Source organism: Thamnophis elegans, chromosome 10, assembly GCF_009769535.1.
Source record: "Thamnophis elegans isolate rThaEle1 chromosome 10, rThaEle1.pri, whole genome shotgun sequence".
NCBI classification, from domain to species: Eukaryota; Metazoa; Chordata; class Lepidosauria; order Squamata; family Colubridae; genus Thamnophis; species Thamnophis elegans.
The window spans coordinates 41,235,943-41,255,602 of NC_045550.1; the positions used below are offsets into that span (position 1 = coordinate 41,235,943).

A 19,660-nucleotide genomic window follows, 5' to 3' on the forward strand; every position below is an offset into this window, starting at 1 on the left:
ATTTTAAGGGGGGGGGGTTGTTTACTCATTAAAACTCTTCTAAATTTAAAAACAAACAAATAAAGCTCAAATTCAAGGCAAAATGTGTCATTCTTTTCCACAGGAGACGTTCACTGACAAGCTGCCCTGAAAAATATGAGAAATATGACTGCAAGAAAGAAAACTAGAAAAATGTAGGAACCTGTCTCGGTTTTTTATACTCTAAATGTCTAGCTTGTTGCAGATACTGAGTAAATATGTTAGTACTTGCGTTGTTATGTTGACGTCATCATGGCTTTTCCCTTCGCTAAACTGGGGGGTAAAGGGCATGGCCAGCATGTGATACATCTGGCCCGCAGGCTGTGAGTTTGACACCTCTACTTTAAGTTATCCAGTCTTTTAACTATGGCTTCTACATAGTTATGATATAGATGCTAAGTAATATCATTAGAAGAAATAAATGAATCAATCATGTACAACTTAAACAGGAAGATGATTATAGAAGGCTATTTATCCTCATTTTCATTCTTCCCATCTGTTAACATTTTCAGTGGTCAGATTAGCAAATTTTCATATGCATTCAAGCTCATCTGCAGCTGCAACCTGCAGATGAGAAATGACTATAGACCCAAAAGGATTATATTTATGGCTTGTCTAAAATTTTAAAATGTAAAGTCTTATTAAATGTGAAACATGAAATGGTTGCATTTTACAGCACCTGATCTTCCAAACATACTCTAGTTTAACAACAAAGGATATTAGTGCAGTGACAATTGCATAGGCCGAGCCCATACAAAAAGATCCAGCAAAGATTCCTAAAAAATTCCCCACCGACTGGAAGAAGGCAGCAGCATCAAAGGTGTTGGGATTCTCCTTGGGACTGTAAATTGATATTGAACTGAAATAAAGATAAAAAGGACAGAAAAATAATGAATTTTCTCACATAGCACAGACTAATATCATGAGCTTAAGGATGTATTTTACTAAAGTCTAGCAGTTATTCCTTGGGGCTGCTATTTCATCCAAATGTTGTAGCATAACAAAATAAGGTTTATTTTTTCAAGGCAATATCATTTGCCACTGTCACATTTTGCCAGTCTGTAAACATATGTCACAAAGATCATTATTTTCAATCCTACTAGACTTTAAAACATGGTAGATATGTAAGAAATCTACAGGTGAGCTAGATGCCTTTGAATTATTTATTGGCCATATGTCTTCTGAATGGTTATATGTTCACATACTCCTGATAAAAACATTAGTTTTATAGCTCACTCACACATGCACAGTACAAATCATAGAGCATAAACATAAAGTGATCTCATAAACTGTTACAGTTGTGTCATTCATAGCTTTACCCTTCATAAACCAAATTAGGAGTGTGTCAACAGCCTCACAATATGAAGCCCCAGGGAAACACAAACTAAACATTTCTTTCTAAAGCAAAGAAATAGTTGTCTCTACTAGAGTTCCTTTTTTATACTCAAGTCTTTGGCTGCTGACATCAAGATTATAACCTTATGGGAAATTAAAGCTATGCCACAGTGGGCAAATCATCTGGTTAAAACATTTCAATTTCCTGCTCAATAGTAGAGATCACTGACATAGAATGTTAATAATATTGTCAGATTGACACATTTTAAAAATTATAATATTAAATGCAACTGCACCAAATTCTAATTAAGAATCTCTCCTTCTGAGATCCTTTTATTTTAGTCCTTTTTACTGATGGACATGGAGGTTTTTAGTATAGGATTTCCAAAACAATTTTTATTGCCATAAAGTAAATATCTTTCATATTAAATATTAGAAATTGTCTCAAATTGGATGAAGAAATAAAAATAGCTATGATGATGATATGCCTCTTATAGCAGAAAATGCAAGCTCTAATAAGAAAAATCAAGGAAGACAATGAAAAATGAAACTAAAATTAAACAAATTAAATGTAAAGAAGATACTGAATTCTAACCATGTGGAAAAGTCTACACAATTGTGGATTCATGCAAAATATAATTCCCTAGATGTTATAGATGAATGAAACATGTATTCAATGAAACAGAGAACAGGTTAATATAGTTTTGGTAGATTTTAAAAAAATAAAAGTACTGTTTGGATTCACATCTGTGTTTGCATATGTGCATTGCAGATACTGTAAGAATTAACCTCTAGCTTCCTCAGAGTACAAGAAAAACTTTTTCATCTCGTATAATCCTTAATTGGCTTCTCCCTGGCTGATATGAGCCAGCAGAAATTATACACACTGGGTTCTTTTCAATAGTGCCAGGTATTGAAACCCAGGAAATCTGCCTTTTTTCAGCATTCTGTATACTCTCCAAGGCCTGGTTGTTCTCCTAGGCTTGGATTAGAATGAATGGAGACCGCCTGCTAAATGTGTGTTTTAATGTAATACTAACAATGTTGGAGGGTCATCTAGTCCAGCTCTTGCTTTCACAGGAGACCTACCGTATATTATTTCTGATGAATGACTGTCCAGTGATGGGGCACCCACAACTTCTGAAGATAATTTGTTCCATTGGTTCATTGTTCTCATTGTTAGGAATTTTCTCCTTAGTTCTAGGTTGCTTCTCTCCTTGGTTAATTCTTCCCCGCCGCACTTAAAGCGGCGGTGGTGAGACCCCTCCTGAAGAAACCATCTTTGGATCCAGCCGTTCTTAACAACTACCGTCCAGTCTCCAACCTCCCCTTTCTTGGGAAGGTTGTTGAGAAGGTGGTGGCCTTCCAGCTCCAACGGACCTTGGAGGAAGCAAGTTATCTTGACCCCTTCCAGTCCGGCTTCAGACCTGGTTACAGCACTGAAACCGCTTTGGTCGCATTGACCGATGATCTCTGTAGAGCCAGGGATGGAGGCCATGCGTCCATCCTGGCTCTCCTTGACCTCTCGGCGGCTTTCGATACCATCGACCATGGTATCCTTCTGCGACGACTGCGGGAGGTGGGAGTGGGAGGCACTGTTCTGCGGTGGTTCTCCTCCTACCTCTCGGACAGGTCGCAGTCGGTGTAGGTTGGGGGGGCAGAGATCGTCCCTGAGGCCCCTAACTTGTGGGGTGCCGCAGGGTTCGGTCTTATCCCCCCTACTATTCAACATATACATGAAACCGCTGGGTGAGATCATTCGGAGGCACGGGATAAAATACCATCAATATGCGGACGATACGCAGCTGTATCTGTCCGCCCCGTGCCAACTCAATGAAGCGGTGGACGTGATGAACCAGGGTCTTGAGGCCGTTAAGGACTGGATGAGAGCTAACAAACTGGTACTCAACCCAGACAAGACCGAATGGCTGTTGTGTTTCCCTCCCAATAATTTGGCCAGTGTTCCATCGCTCAGGCTGGGGGGTCAAATTCTACACCCCTCAGATAGGGTTCGCAACTTGGGAGTCCTCCTGGACCCACAGCTGAGTTTTGACCACCATCTGTCGGCTGTGACCAGGGGGGCATTTGCCCAGGTTCGCCTGGTACGCCAGTTGCGACCCTACCTGAACCGGGAGGCTCTCACAACAGTCACTCGAGCCCTTGTGATCTCCAGGCTGGAATACTGCAATGTGCTCTACATGGGGCTGCCCTTGAAGAGCATCCGGCGACTTCAGCTAGTCCAGAATGCGGCCGCGCGAGTGATAGTGGGCGCACCGCGGTACGCCCACATAACACCCATCCTCCGCGAGCTGCGCTGGCTACCTGTTGATCTCCGGGTGCGCTTCAAGGTGCTACTTACCACCTATAAAGCCCTTCATGGTAGTGGATCTGAGTACTTGAGAGACCGCCTTCTGCCGATTACCTCCCTTCGTCCCATCAGATCGCACAGAGTGGGCCTCCTCCGAGTTCCATCCGCCAGTCAGTGCCGACTGGCGACTACGTGGAGGAGAGCCTTCTCAGTAGCAGCTCCGACCCTTTGGAACGATCTCCCCGTAGAGATTCGCACCCTCACCACAGTCCAGAGCTTCCGCACAGCCCTTAAGATCTGGCTATCCCGTCAGGCCTGGGGATAAGATCTTCATACACCCCACCCGAATGTTGAATGAATGTTGTGTTTTATTGCTATTATTATTTGTACTCACATATTACACATGCATTAGAATGAAGCTTCACTGAATTATGAAAGGAGACTAATCAGACAGGCATGATTAATACTGGCTTACTGTTTCAATAATATTTTCTAAAGTAGTAGTAAGTCCCAATAAGTTAATAAAATCTAGAGATAACAATTTATTGTCTTTCAGATCTGATTTTGACTATAGGCCATAATGTAGCTGACTGCCTTATGTAACATTAGAAGCACACTGGATATTACTCTTGAGAAGCCAGTGCAAGGTTTTGCCAAAGATAATGAGGTAAGGCTTCTAAATATGGTCCTTTTGCAATACCTAAGAATTGTTATAAAGCAGGAGTGTCCGGAGAGTATGGTAGAAAATACAAGATGGATGTTGTGATAATGCAATTGAAACTGCCTGCTTTTATATTTGTTTCATATACCCTCTTGATGATCGCTGCAGACACCTGCATTATGAACAATCTAACTAAAAAAATAAAGAAGTGGTTTTACCACTAGCTTTCCTGCCTACCTCTTATTCAGAGAATTCTGCTGCCAGAGAGCCTGCTGTGGACACAGCAGACAATTGCCAGGCTCTTCATCTATCTTAAACACATTAAATTCTTATACAGACCTCAGCAAGAACTCTCTTCCTAGGGATTGGAAGGGAGCTGCCTCAACTGCCAATTGGCTGTCATGTAAGGGAAGGGAAAATATTTTAAAATTACTGTATTTCTATTACCCTGGAATGAAAAGATTATTGTGAGATTGTCTCATGTGCCAAAATATCTTGACTGGTCTTAAGAACTACAGTACACTGTGGTACCATAATCCACCTTAATTTGGTGGATTGAAAGTGCTATTTGCAAAACTTAGTTTTTATTATTTATTATTTCAGTTGTTATTTCTGTATTTGTATGCTTGATGCATTTAATAGTTCTGGTGTCAAAGTTATTGGCCTCAAAAATGTGTGTGTATGTATGTATGTATGTATGTATGTACGTACACATACATACATACATACATACATACATACATACATACAATACAATAATAGAGTTGGAAGGGACCCTGGAGGTCTTCTAGTCTAACCCCCTGCCTAGGCAGGAAACCCTATACTATTCCAGACAAATGGCTATCCAACATCTTCTTAAAGAGTTCCAATGTTGGGGCATTCACAACGTCTGGACATTCTGGGCATTCACGACTTATAATATATATAAGTGTGTGTGTGTGTGTATGTGTGTGTGTGTGTGTATTCATCCATCATCATCATCATTTATATATCCACTGCAAGATGAACACCTCTTCTGCATGTTTCCAACCAATAGTATCCTATGGTGGAAAATGTACTATTACATTATGTCATAAAAATAAATTTCAGTTTATGCAAGCAGATCTCCAAGTTTTCACTCAAATAATTTCATATAACAGAAGGACAGCAAAGCTGGTTGACATCTAGGAGAATCAGAACTCGGGAGGAAAAAAGTGAAGTCTGAACTTTCTATTCTATGCATTACTATTTTAAGACTATAAGAGGTGTGGATTGTTATTGTATGTTACTAGTTTAAGTGTATAAAGAGCATAAACTAGACTACAGTTGTCTCTTATAATTCAGGATGGTCCTTATAGTACACATAACACAATATTTTACATTGTGGCAATTGGAATATCTATTTGGAAAGTTTTTTCATGACAGAATATAATAACAATGGCAGGCATATCACTCCTCTTAACGAGTATTCCACATATCCTGAATTGTATTCATTAATACAAAACCACAATATGCTTGTTTGGCCTCTGTAGTCTCTTGTTTCTACAGCAGCAGCTAAAATAATAAATTGATATATTTATACCATCAACATATCTTTTTTTTAAATTTCTTAGAGAAGGAGGATGCTTGTGGGGAGCTAAAAGGTTGCCACATAGCCACAGATAATTCTGAGACAATCAATGTTTCAAAATTGAGTAACTGTAATGAAATCTATACATTTTAACATGACATTGTGTTCCACTTTAGAAGTTTCATTTCCAACAATTTAGTTTCTCTGTCTATATCTATATATTGAAACTTAAACTTAAGGAAAAAAGTAATTGAAAGTTAAATGCATAGTTCAAGCAACAGGCAGGAGAAGAAACAGCGTTCTCTAATGTTACAATAGATTTCTAACAAGTGTTTATCATCCTAAAGTAGTGGTCATTATAAAATGGTCCCTTATAATCATTACCTTTTATTCACATTACTTATAGCATACCAGAATAATATACTATTATCTCATTTACTACCTCGGATTCTTGCATCACATTCTTTAAGGGGTACTATTAAAGCATCTTGTAAAGTTGCCAAAGGTCAAGGCAGTTTATTTTCATTGTAGGTTGTATTTTACTGAAGAGGAACATTATAATGGCAGTTAACATGTTCCTGCGGAGGTTAACTGTAGTTCAGGAAAGTTGAAAGTTGACTTTGTTCTGAACCTTGATGGGAAGGAACAAATACTTTTCTTCTCTTGTGAAGCAAAAATGTTGCTTAAAACAACTTTACGTCTGCTTTTGTTGAGGGTTTTAAATAGAAATGATTACCAACATCTGTAACATCATATTCATGCCTAGTTGAGCCCAAAACATAGAGTGACATAAATTCTTAAGACATGGTTTGTTTTCTTGGTATCTGGCCTTTGAATGTGCAGACAAATATCTTATTTTTGAAAGGTACACAGACACCTGAGATCCTGCATACACAGATAGATGTCCTAAGTTACAATGGCACTGGAAAAAGTGACTTACAACTGGTATTTGGTATTTATTTATTTGTATGCCGCCCTTTTCCCTGGGGGGACTCAGGGCGGCTCACAATCCAAGGGGGGGAAAGACAAACTTTACATATAGGACAATACATGATTAAAACGCAACATTCATATCATTCGGGCGGGTTACAATCTGGTCCTTGTATTTAGGACTGTCACAGCATTCCCATGATCAAATGATCAAAATTCAGATGCTTGGCAACTGGCATGTACTTACAACAGTTGCCGTGTCCTGGGGTCATGTCATCACTATTTATAAGCAAAGTCAGTGGGGAAAGTTGGATTTGCTAAACAACTGTGTGATTCACTTAACAACAACCACAATAACCATGACAAAAAGGTACCACTCATTTAATAGCCGCCTTGTTCAGCAACAAAAAACCTTGTTTAATTAAGGTTTGAATCAGCATTAAAGTATGTATGAATTAATAAGTGTTATTTTGATCTCATGGCTGAATGTGCGAAAGATAGAAGTACAGGATGAGATGGTATGAGCAACCCTATTGGAATAATACATTTGTTTGGTGATTATTATTATACAATTGTATCACAGCGGCCAGTTGTTTCGCCGGATTTGGCATTGGTTACTAGTCGGGCCCCACCCAGGGGCCTAGGACGTCGTAACGTATTTTCGTAATATGCGTGCAGATCCAAGCAGTGTGGCTTTTTGCATTTGACTGATGGTGATTTTGTCAATTTTTAACTGTTTTAAATGTAATTCCAGTGCTTTTGGAATAGCACCCAGTGTGCCAATTACCACTGGAATTACCACTGCTGGTTTGTGCCATAGTCGTTGAATTTCAATTTTTAAGTCCTGGTATTTTGCGATTTTTTCATGTTCCTTCTCAGCGACCCTGCTATCACCTGGTATTGCGATGTCTATGATTGTGACCTTATTTTTCTCAACCAATGTGATGTCTGGTGTATTATGCACCAATATTTTGTCTGTTTGTATGCGAAAATCCCACAAGATCTTGACCATCTGATTTTCGGTGACTTTTTCAGGCTGATGTTCCCACCAGTTTGTTGCTGTTTTAATATTATAATTTTTGCACAAATTCCAATGGATCATTTGTGCTACTGAATTGTGCCGCAATGTATAATACAGCAGCTGAGTATGTGATCAACAGTTTCATCAGCTTCTTTGCAAAGTCTGCATTTGGCATCATCAGAGGATTTTTCGATTTTGGCCTTAATGGCATTTGTGCGGATAGCTTGTTCTTGCGCAGCCAGGATTAGTGACTCTGTTTCTTTCTTTAATGTACCTGTTGTTAACCATAACCAAGTTTGTTCACTGTCCACTTTATCTTTTATTTTTTCCAGAAATTGGCCATGCAGTGCTTTGCTCTGCCAACTCTCCATTCTTGATTTTATCACATCTTTTCTGTATTCTTGTTTTGTCTGTTGGGCCTTCAGTAGATTTTTGTTCTTTACTTCGATTAATAGATGTTCTTGAGTGTCTTTTAAATAATCAGCCAGTGCATGTTTTTCTTCTTCAACTGTTTGCTTCACTTGTAATAATCCTCTGCCACCTGATTTTCGGGGCAGATATAGTCTATCAGTATCACCACGTGGATGTAAACTGTAGTGCATTGTCATTAGTTTCCTGGTTTTTCGGTCCAAAATGTCCAAATCAGCTTGTGTCCAGTTAACTATACCAGCTGTGTATCTTATAACTGGTATTGCCCAGGTATTTATGGCCTTGATTGTATTTCCACCATTCAATTTAGATTTCAAAATTTTCCTAACTCTATTGGTGTATTCTCGCCTGACAATAGTTTTTACTTCTCTGTGCTTGATGTTATCCAACTGCAGAATCCCTAGGTATTTGTAGGCTTCATTTTCGTTGCATTTAATTAGTTGGCCATTGGGCATTTCAATTCCCTCACATGCAGTGATTTTGCCCCTTTTTATGGATACAGTGGCGCATTTTTCCATGCCAAACTGCATTGAAATATCGGTGCTGAATACTCGGACTGTGTTTGTCAATGATTGGATTTCTATTTCTGACTTTTCATAGAGTTTCAAATCATCCATATATAGTAAATGCGAAATTTTTTCAGCTTCTTTGGCTGTTTGGTAGCCTAATTTCATTTTTTTTAAGATTACTGATAGTGGGATCATTGCGATGATGAAGAGAAGAGGTGAAAGTGAATCACCCTGGAAAATTCCTCGCTTGATATTAACCATTCCGTAGATCTCATTCCCTACTGCCAACTCAGTTCTCCATTGTTTCATCGCCTTTTCAGTAAAGGATGTAATATTTTTGCTAATGCCAGTTGTTTCTAAGCATTTTATGATCCAACTATGTGGCAGTGAGTCAAATGCCTTTTTGTAATCAATCCAGACCACATTCAAGTTCGTTTTTCTGTTCTTACAATTTTCTAATATCATTTTATCAATTATGAGCTGATCTTTTGTGCCCCTGCTCCTTCTTTTGTTGCCTTTTTGCTCTACTGGCAAGATGTTGTTTGTTTCCAAATAATCCATCATGTTATCTGCAATAATGCCTGTGAGTAATTTGAAGGTTGTTGGCAAGCATGTTATTGGTCTGTAGTTTTCAGATGTTGTTCCTTTAGTTGCATCTTTCTGAATCAAGTATGTTTTTCCAGTTGACAACCATTCATCAATTTGGCCCTTTTGTAAAATTTCATTCAGTTGCCTGGCCAATATTGCATGTAAACTGGTCAGATATTTGAGCCAGAAACCATGTAATTGGTCCTTTCCAGGTGATGTCCAATTCTTTACCTTTTTAACTCGATTTTTGACCATCTCAGTTGTTATTTCTAATACTTGCATTTGTTTGTTGCCAATGCTTTTCTCAAAGTCATGTATCCACTTTGCTTCCTTATTGTAGTCCTTTGCATTTTCCCACAATTCTTTCCAGAATTCAACTGTGGCCTGCTTTTCTGGTTTTTCACTTTTGGTGTCACCATTCACATTAAGACTTTGATTAAAAATGCCGTTGGTCTGATCGAAATTGCTGATTTTGTTTATATTGGATGATTCGTGTCTCATATCTTTCAATTTTTCTAACTGTTGCTGTTATCTGCTGTTTTACAATCTCTACAGCTTCATTGATTTTCTTGTATCCAATCTATATCTTCTGATTAGCCGATCTATGATTTTGTTGTTTTTAAGCCGTTGCTCATGCATGTTCTTTAAGTTACTAGCATCTGCCCTTAATTTTTTGATTTTTTGTTCTAAACGGATTTTCCACTTTGGCTTTGATGCTTTTTCTGTTGTGTAACTAGGTACTTTAATTTTAATGCCTAGTTCATTAGTGACTATTACAGCTGCGCTGTACATTAACTGGTTTGTTTCCAAGATGGATCCCGGTTCAATTGTTGAAAACACTGCATTAACCATTTTCATGATAGGGGCCAAAATTTTCTTAGGCACAGTTTTTAGTGATGGTAAACGTTGCCTTTCCTCATTAAGCAGAAAATGCTCCATGATCTTATCCTTCAATTCTTTTTGTTTTTGAGTTAGTTCATCAGTTGGTTCAGTGATAACTGGTTCTAGTGGTGGTGATGTTATTTCCTCTCCGAGAGCTTCTTCTGGGAGTTCTACTATAATGTGTCTTTAGTTGTGTCTTGAATATCAGTTATTTCCACTTGTGATATTGTTTTTTGGGTTTTGCAATTTGCCTGAATTTCCTCATGTTCAACTTCACTGAACATTTTATTCCATATAATAAATCGCCTTTGATCTGCTAGTCGTTGTTCACTAACATTTGAATCTGGATATTGTTCTTTCCATAATTCATACATTCGCTTTAAATAACCTCTTTTTTCTGGCTCTGAGTTGTAGTAACAGGCCATTATGGCACGGTTTTCATCTGCACTATATTTTTGTCATTTTGTTGGCTGGTCCACTTGTAGCCCACTTGTCGACGGATGTCCAGGGACCCCAACATCCGCCGCGGCCCTTGTTAACCCGCACGACGACCGATGCGGTATGGAATTCTTGTTTTTTTCACCATATTGTATGGGTTGGCGGGTTTGTTTTTACGGGACCAGATGCCAACCTGACCCCAACCCTCCTCCTTTCTCATCCGGGCTTGGGACCGGCAACGGCGGAGTTGTTGTTGTTATTATTATTATTATTATATTTGATCTTGCTTCCACTCTAAAACCTTTATAGCCCTTTTCCTTTTACATGCAGAGTGGAGATTTTTCAAAGGATTTTGTTACCCAAGATGCCAAAGACAAGCCCAGAATTTTATTTTGTAGCTAATACAGTCAGAACAGGAAGAAAAGCCAGGTCACAACTCACTAAGAACTGTCATGATAATGATTGATGTCATTGCAAATAGACATGAAAAGAGGAGCAAGATAGCAAACTGTAGGCAGAGTTGCTCACTTTGTCTTCTCCTTTTGTATGTGTACACATGTAACATACAGAGATACCAATATTGAAACTTGTTTGTTACACAATAAGTGACAAGATGGTGCTGAGATGGACCACGAAAAATGTGACTAAGGTTATTAAAGCACCCTATCTTTGGTCATCTATATGTAAAATAAAAAGATATTTGTTCTTAGTAAAGAAAACGGACTATTTTATTCAAAATGATTGGCATTGTCTGAATGATGTACTATTCTAACAGTCTTCCTGCCTTCATGAATGCTAGTTCCACTTCTTCAGTTCTATAATATATGGTTGCAGCTGTTGCCATGGCAATTCATTTTTTTTCTAAAGTGTTGAAGTGAAGACATAAAAACCAGCTGCTATCACAAGAATGTAGATTATGTTCTTATTTCTAGCATGAATGAAAAAATGGATGCCTGATTTGGCCTCTATATAATAGCAAAATAGCAGAATGGAGAGCAAAGACTTTCTGGTAGATATTCAGATTCAAACCGTAAGTCAGAAATTAAAATGGGGTGGATGCTTTACAGCCTTTTGCAAACTATCCCTCTGAAATATTATGCCAAATACCTCTGCTATATTTTTATTCAGTTCTTAAAATTACTAAATACATTTCATTACTTATAACTGCAGAAATTAAAATGATTTATAACCCGCAACAGCTTCTTTGTAAGGAAAAGCTACAATATTTCAAATGTACATGAGGAGGAGGTAGCTTAAGAAAATGGTCAAGTATTTTTTTTATTTCACCATAGTCTATCATTGATGAAGCCAACAGCTGAGGATTAAGTGCAGAGGAAAGTCTTTGTACTTCTGGGAATTCATTCTGACAATATTTAGTTACCAATATGAACACATTTTAAAGGAGAATTCAACAAATTTATGAAACTAATAGGATTTACTAGGTTGACTGCACTATTATCTATTCATTGGACAGTTAGATTTTTATTTTACAGGCAACATTGTTAACCCTGGTTCATTGTATAAGCAACAAAGGAAATCATTTTTAAAAAATCAATGCTTACTCTGATGTAATTTTTCAAAAAATCTAAGAGCTAGATTATTTTATCTTTCATTTTTATAGCTTTACAATCACAAAACATAATACCTATTAATTCTGGTCCCAATTTTGATCATAATCCAAGGACTACCTGTACTATATATAAACAGGGAGCAAATGCCGCACTTACTTATCCCAATGATGCTATCTAGTTGGGAAATGAAATGTTTTTAAACAAACCACTTAACTCAAACATCACAAAGGATTCCACAGTTCAACTTTGAGTTATATCCTATTAAATAGATGCTCTCTGACTGTTTGGGTCTTGAAGTATCCAGCAACTTATCAGACCTGGTTGTAAACAGAGACTTACAGTCCTTTACTGTGTATTTTCCGCAATGGTCCCATTAAGGCACTGCATAAATATGGTATTGGTGGAAGAACAATGAATAAAGACCAAAAACTATATATTTGTGTATGTGCAATCTCTTCAGTCAAAAAGAGTAGCAAGCTTTATGAATATTAATCATAAGAACTATTATTAAAGGGCCCACAGGGGAAGGCGTCTTAAACTGCTATAAAATCCATCAATTTTCTATTGGCCAAGACTAATGTGCAGTACAGTTAATTCCACATCAGATTACCTTAGTCTTAGAAAGACTTCCAAATTATGGAAGAAAGGTTATTTGGAGGAGCAAAACAAAGTGTGAAAATATATGAACACAGGAGAAGAAATGGGAGAAAAGGAATCCTATTCACACTTTGCCTCACTTAAACCAGACTGTACTTGATTTTTGAAGCACTCTCAACAGAAAGCTCTAAAAAAAGAAAATGTTGATGCCAACAAGCTTTGTGGTACTAAAACATTGCTAAATAATTTACATTTGGAGGTAAACCATAAGCCTTACAAATTTCAAATCTGCAATTTTATTTTTGCCCTTCTATGTGTGAAGATAGACCCATGCATTGATTTAATTCAGTAAGACGTGACAACTGTATACATTCTGGTTGACTCAAGCTAAATTATATTTTCATAGAACCCTGAGGACAAACTCTGTGTGGGGACTCACTGAAATACATCTTTATTTAACAAGCAAGTAATCTAGCAACATATGTCTTCCATTTAGATTGTATTTTGAGTTGTAATTTGATCTATCCAATAATTAACCTGTAGTGTAATGATAATTTAGAAGTTAATATTGAACAGCCACCAGTAATGCCCAACAAATATGGCTACATAATAACTTAGTGAACAGATTTAAACTTACTGAATACTGTGTCCTCCCATATGAATGTATAGAAAAAGCTTTAAAGAAGGAATTGAATAAATTATATAAGTTTCAATTTAGCCCAGATGGACAGAAGGTAAGGACAATAACATGAAATTTCCATTTTATTTTTGATTCTTACACTAAAAGGGAAAGATAGAATATAATTTCAAAATTCTGTAATTGTGTGGTCATATTTTCTGCTCTTTGTAGAAAGGCTGATCCCTCCCTTGACCCAAAACATGCATAAATGAAATTGTTTGATAGTGTTTTTGAAATATCAAATTTGGAAGTGAAATACATTGATTTAGTTGAGTTCACAGATTGAATATAAAATTATAGACTGTTATATTTGTATATTTTCATAAAAATAAATAACATGATTCAAAGTATATTGCTACATTAACCACAGACAAAAATTATTCTGATCTTTTAACTTAGCTGATACTTTTAAACCTGTCACCGTTATCCCTTTTGTTGCCTTTTTCATAACCTTCTCTTTTTCAAAACACACTAGAAATAAATAAAGAATTATTAGCCCAGCATGTTTTTTCCACAATGACAAAACAGATATCTATGGGGAATCTGCAAAAAGCCATGGTGGTAACAGATAACAGCCTGCTGCTCTTGGAGAATAACTGATATTAGAAGCACATTGCTTCTAATCTTGGAATTTACTCCATTAATTTATTTAGTTACTATGAAGCTATCCCAAAGGGCTTCTTGAGCTGAAGATGAGATTCTTGGATGAGAAGCATATTCAAAGAAAAACCAGAAAGTCCAGTTGCCTCTTGAAAAAAAAGCATGTTTGAGACAACCATGACCTGGATGACTGAGAATCTCCATAGACATTTACTATGAAGCTACTTATTTAATGAACAATATAGCAATTTGAACAAATTAGAAAGCACTACTTCATGCTTATCTTGAATTATGGAATTATTCCATAATTCTAGACTAAATCTTTGGAATCCAAATTGGGTATCAACTGATCTTTCTTTTATGGGAAACACACCTTTCATAGCTAATGGAATGTATACCATGTACATCACAAATCACAGGGGACACCTTTCATTTCATATATTGGTGTTAATTAATTGCCTAGCCTTTTCTTGTAAAGCTTTATCTACTTGCATTTACATGCTTTCAAACAGTCAGGTGGGCAGTAGCTGAATCAAATGATGGGTGTTCATTCTGTCATGCAGTGGTATTGAACCACCAAAGTATAGTCAAACTATTCTCCAGGGGGGCACCTGACAGTAGAACAAGAAGCAATGGGTGGAAACTAATCAAGGAGAGAAGCAACTTAGAACTGAGGAGAAATTTCCTGACAGAATAATTAATCAGCGGAACAGCTTGCCTCCAGAAGTTGTGAATGCCCCTGTCACAATGTTTTTTTGTTTTGCCAGCTGTGCTTATATTCTAAGACATACAGTAGGCTCACTCTTCTCTGTAAGCCTACTACGCATGTCTCTTTTTCCCTTTTTTCTCTCTCTCTTTTTCTGTTTTGCCTGCCATAAGGAGGTAGGCTAGGAACTTTACCAGAATGTAGTTATTAGCCAGTAAGTTTGTTTGTTATTTATTTTACAATAAAAATGTGTTTTCTTAGAATCTATCTCGGGTTTATTTTACTTAATCATGAATTATACTCAAGGAAAAACCACGATTCACCCCTCATCAAACACAGGGCTGAATTTACAACCCTCACAGCCCCAACACTGGAAGTCTTTAAGAAGATGTTGGATAGCCATTTGTCTGGAACAGTATAGGGTTTCCTACCTAGGCAGGGGTTGGACTAGAAGACCTCCAAGGTCCCTTCCAACTCTGCTATTGTATTGTATTGTAATATAGACCTTCTCTGGCATCTTTTAAGCCACTGAGCTTAAATATAGGTAAGCAGCAAAATGATTCTAGCTTGTATAATGTATATGAATTGATTAGGTTTGCATCCTTTTATGTTCTTGCTTGTGGTAGCATTAATAATTTAGCCCTAGCTATATGTGTAATCAACATCTATATCTATCTTTTGTCTCATATTTTAAAAATGCAAAATAATGATAATTGCTTGAAAGCTTACTATTCTTCAGTTTATAAGAGACAAAAATGTCCAGAATAAGGAGCAAGGAAACATGAATTGCCTTATAATAGAAAGACTAAGAACCCTTACAACTACCATGTCATTATACAAATCTGTCTTACTACAAAGATACATTATTCAAGTTAGTATTGCATTGTCCATATCATTTGTTACCATTGTGGCATGTTATTAAGCATCATATGTTTCTGTATAGGAAAACAACAGGACATCTACTGATTATGCCAAACAATCAGTGATTATTGTTTGACTAGTTCAATGCACAATTGACCTTGTTGTTCATCCCCAAATTCCTTCTGTGTCCCCCCCTCTCATAACTTATTATTTATGTTACTATTTTTTAAATATTTTAAGTTGTTTCTAATAAATTACTTGAAGAGTTTAAGAACTGAGAAGCAAATAAATTACAATATCAGAGAAAAAACTTGATGTGGTTAGCTTCCCTCTCAATCCATCAAATTGTCTAATATAATCAACACAATCTATTTGATTTGTGATGAGGTCCAACCATGAAAAAGTGTTACGGAATGAGATTTTAAGAAAATGAACTCACTGGACATGACTTACAGAAATACCATCAAAGGACAAAGAAGAAAAAAACATAATGAAATGTTGGATGTATGAATCAGGCCATCTATGATGTATCTTTCTGAAGAAATATTGGATTTGCAGCATGGAAAGAAATAGGAGAGAACAGACAAATGTAATCTTATCTTTTAAAAAATAAAATCTGCTCTATGAGGAATCAAAGATTGCATAAAATGGTTTTATTTTTAAGAAAAAGGATTTTGGTTTCATAAGCTTTTAGAGGTTGTTAAATTTGTGTTTTAAGAAACTGTGATGTTTTTAGATAAATAACAGTGTTGTTCTTTTGTCAGTACACTAAGAAGAAAGATAATTTTCACCCATTCTCTTTCCCGTCTGTAGCTCCAGGGGGGTTGTTGATAGATATGGTACTTCAAGGAAAACACCAGCAAACATTTCTCCCTGTTCTGCTGTTCAAATCCCCCACTAAATCAAAAGCTCCCATATTTTTAGAAACCCATTCTTATACATTATTTATTTTGCAATAAAGGAATCCTACAGGATCACAACATTTGAATATTTACACACAATGTGTTGGGTATCCACATAATCTCTGGATGATATTTACAAAATCAGGAGTGGTAACCAGTGAAGACTATCAAATTAAAAATTGTTTGTCCAGTAGAGATCCTCTGATAATCAGGTCCACTTGAAAAGAACATTCCTCAGATTTGGCTCCTTTTGAATTTGCAAAGCACTTACACTTCTTAAACTTTCTTGCTGACCCTCTATACTTTTTAGAAGGGCTAGCTGTAATCACCATCAAAACACTGTCCACTGAGTTTTAGCTTTGGGATATTTATACTGGCACTTGATTGGCAAAAAGTTGAAAGAATATATTCTGATTTCAAATTCACAGCTGGAGATTAGTTTTAGCTTCTATATAAATCTTTGCTATTTAAATGCACTCACTTGATATAAAGGTTATTGAGTGAGTCTGTGAAGAATTCTACAAGGTCCTTTAATTTACAGCTTTCTTTTTTATCAGTAGGTTAGAAGCAAAATGTAGGAAAACTACTATTTCACAGAAATGGGAATAAAAGCATGAAGCGTTCAAATCTGTTTGGAAAGGGAAAATCTATCATAAAAATTACATCTATGACATTAACATGTGGCTTGGAATTATAACCTGACAGAAGTAGTAACACTTTTATTCTATTGATAGCTATGTGGCAACGTTCCTACTGATTTGACTGATCTTATTGCAAACTTTAAATTGTCATGTTTTCAAGATATATACAAAGGAATATTTGTTTTAAGTAGACAGCAAATTCATTTCTTTTTCTTTTTTGCCAAAACTCATGTGAGCATTTTTACAGCAGGTGTTAAGTGACAATTGTTTTATTCAACCTTAAAATTAATAAATATAAAACAAACAAAACATCTTGATTGATTTGAGCATCTGATCAGATAAAAGCCATTATTTAAGATGGGAGGACCAAGGCTCAGAGGTAAATCATTTACGTTTTTGTTATTGAAATACCAAGTTAGATTTTTTGACAAACATCTAACTTTAAAAGGTCATTTTTTGTGTATATGAATCATAGGAAGTAGTATTTGATTCATATAGTTTTGCCTTTAATACATTCTAATTCTGCATATTTTCTCTTATGGACCTGCTACACATTAATTGTTATTTTTAAAAATAAGGACTTTGGAGAAAAACTGCTTTCCCAAACTGAAGCATGTAAACTTGGGTGATATTGTCTGATTTCCTGCCCTTGTAGGAAAAAAAAGAGAGAGAGACCTTGATTTTCTAAGCTGTATTGTCTAAATGAAATTATGCTAGCAAAAGAACAGATATTTCAGCCATTTAAGAAAGGGGGCCATTTAAACTTCCACTAGTGGTGGAAAAGTATGGTGTAAAATGAGTTAATTTGGTGTAGTGGTTAAGGCAGTGGTGGGATTCAAAATGTTTTACTACCGGTTCTCTGGCATGGCTTGGTGGGTTGGTGTGGCTTGGTGGGAGTGGCTTGGTGGCATGGCAGGGGAAGGATACTGTAAAATCTCTATTTCCTTCCCACTCCAGGGGACGGTTACTGCAAAATTCCCATTTTCTCCCAATCAGCTAGGATTCAGGAGGCATAGAAAAATGGGAATGGGTCCAGTCAGAAGTGGTATTTACTGGTTCTCCAAACTACTCAAAATTTATGCTACCAGTTCTCTAGGCATCAGGCTAGAAACTGGGAAAGCATAGCATTCTAGTCCCATCGTAAACCTAAAATCAGCAAGATGATCTTGAGCCAGTAATTGTTACTGACTGTCAGGCCTAGGGAGCAGGCAATGGCAAACTACTTTTGAAAAACTTTACCAAGAAAACTGCAGGGATTTGTTTAAGCAGTCTTTGATAATTGGACAGAAATGAATAAAAAAAGTAGTGCAGTGATAAATGTCTTTGTGCAGATCATATTTGCAAAAACCATAACATCAAATATCATTGAAAATGCTTTAAGACCCCAATATTTATCAGAAACAAAGCTATACCAAATCTTTATGATAACAAATTTACAAGATACAGAGTATGCTTCCCCACTTAATTCAACAGTGTAGCCTACTGGTTGCATAGGTTTAGCTTATAAAACATACCAATATTTATAATGTAAACTTTATTAAAATTTTGAAGAAGTGTTTACCATATTGTGAGGATGAATTATCCCAAAGTTCAAATAGACAGGATGCATTTTTCTGTGTGAAAAACTAGTTTAACTCTTATGCCAATTTTTCCATATGAATGAGCACTTCAAATGGATTGCACTGTGCTTTATATGTCCTCTTTCTTAGTGTAACCTAGTTTATTGAAAATACTCTGACTGGATAATTAGTCCACATCCCTTCTAGTAGGATAGGTTTAATGTGAGCAAATTCAAGACAATGATAAGAATTATGAAGCTCCTGGCACCTTACCAAGTAGTATCTCACCAGTGGTGGGTTCCGGATCCTGTTGCAACCAAGCTGTTCGGGGCTTACGTGCACGATGCGTTCTTACCGCCTGGGATGCTCCGCGATGCTCCAGCTGCTCAGTGGAACATCGCGCAGGTGCCGTACGCTCCGTGTGTGTAATCCCCGAAGAGCTCAAATACAGTAAGGAGCGTGGGCAGATGGGCGGGCCCTCCAGAGTACCATACCGGAACGGTACCTGGTGCTCCTGACAGGCACCAGTACGCCCGTACTGGGGCGTACCGGTCGTAACCCACCACTGTATCTCACATAGAAATAGTATAATAGAGAGTATGGAAATTTACATAAATTTTTCATGATAGATTATGTATCACTGGTAGGGTGTTGCAGAAGAAACATTTCTATAATTCTGGGGAAATCTCTAGGACTTGTGACTTATAAACTGTATCTTGTGAGTCTCTCTCACACTGTCTCTCTCTGTCTGTGTGTGTGTGTGTGTGTGTGTGTGTGTGTGTGTGTGTATGTGTTGAATGAGGGTTGACTCCTGAAAGCTGCCTGAATTAGTCCTTACTAATTTGGCTTTATTGGTAAAATTTTACAAGTGGTTTG

The 19,660-nt window shown here is 36.9% G+C and overlaps 1 protein-coding gene across 1 annotated transcript in view; it reads right to left on the reverse strand.

Annotated features, from left to right (window-relative positions):
• SLC9A9 (solute carrier family 9 member A9) overlaps positions 1 to 19,660 on the reverse strand; it is a 248,132-nt gene that overhangs the window by 147,350 nt on the left and 81,122 nt on the right. The window contains 1 exon segment of the mRNA XM_032225596.1: positions 739 to 877. Within this exon segment, the coding sequence (XP_032081487.1) occupies positions 739 to 877 (139 nt within the window).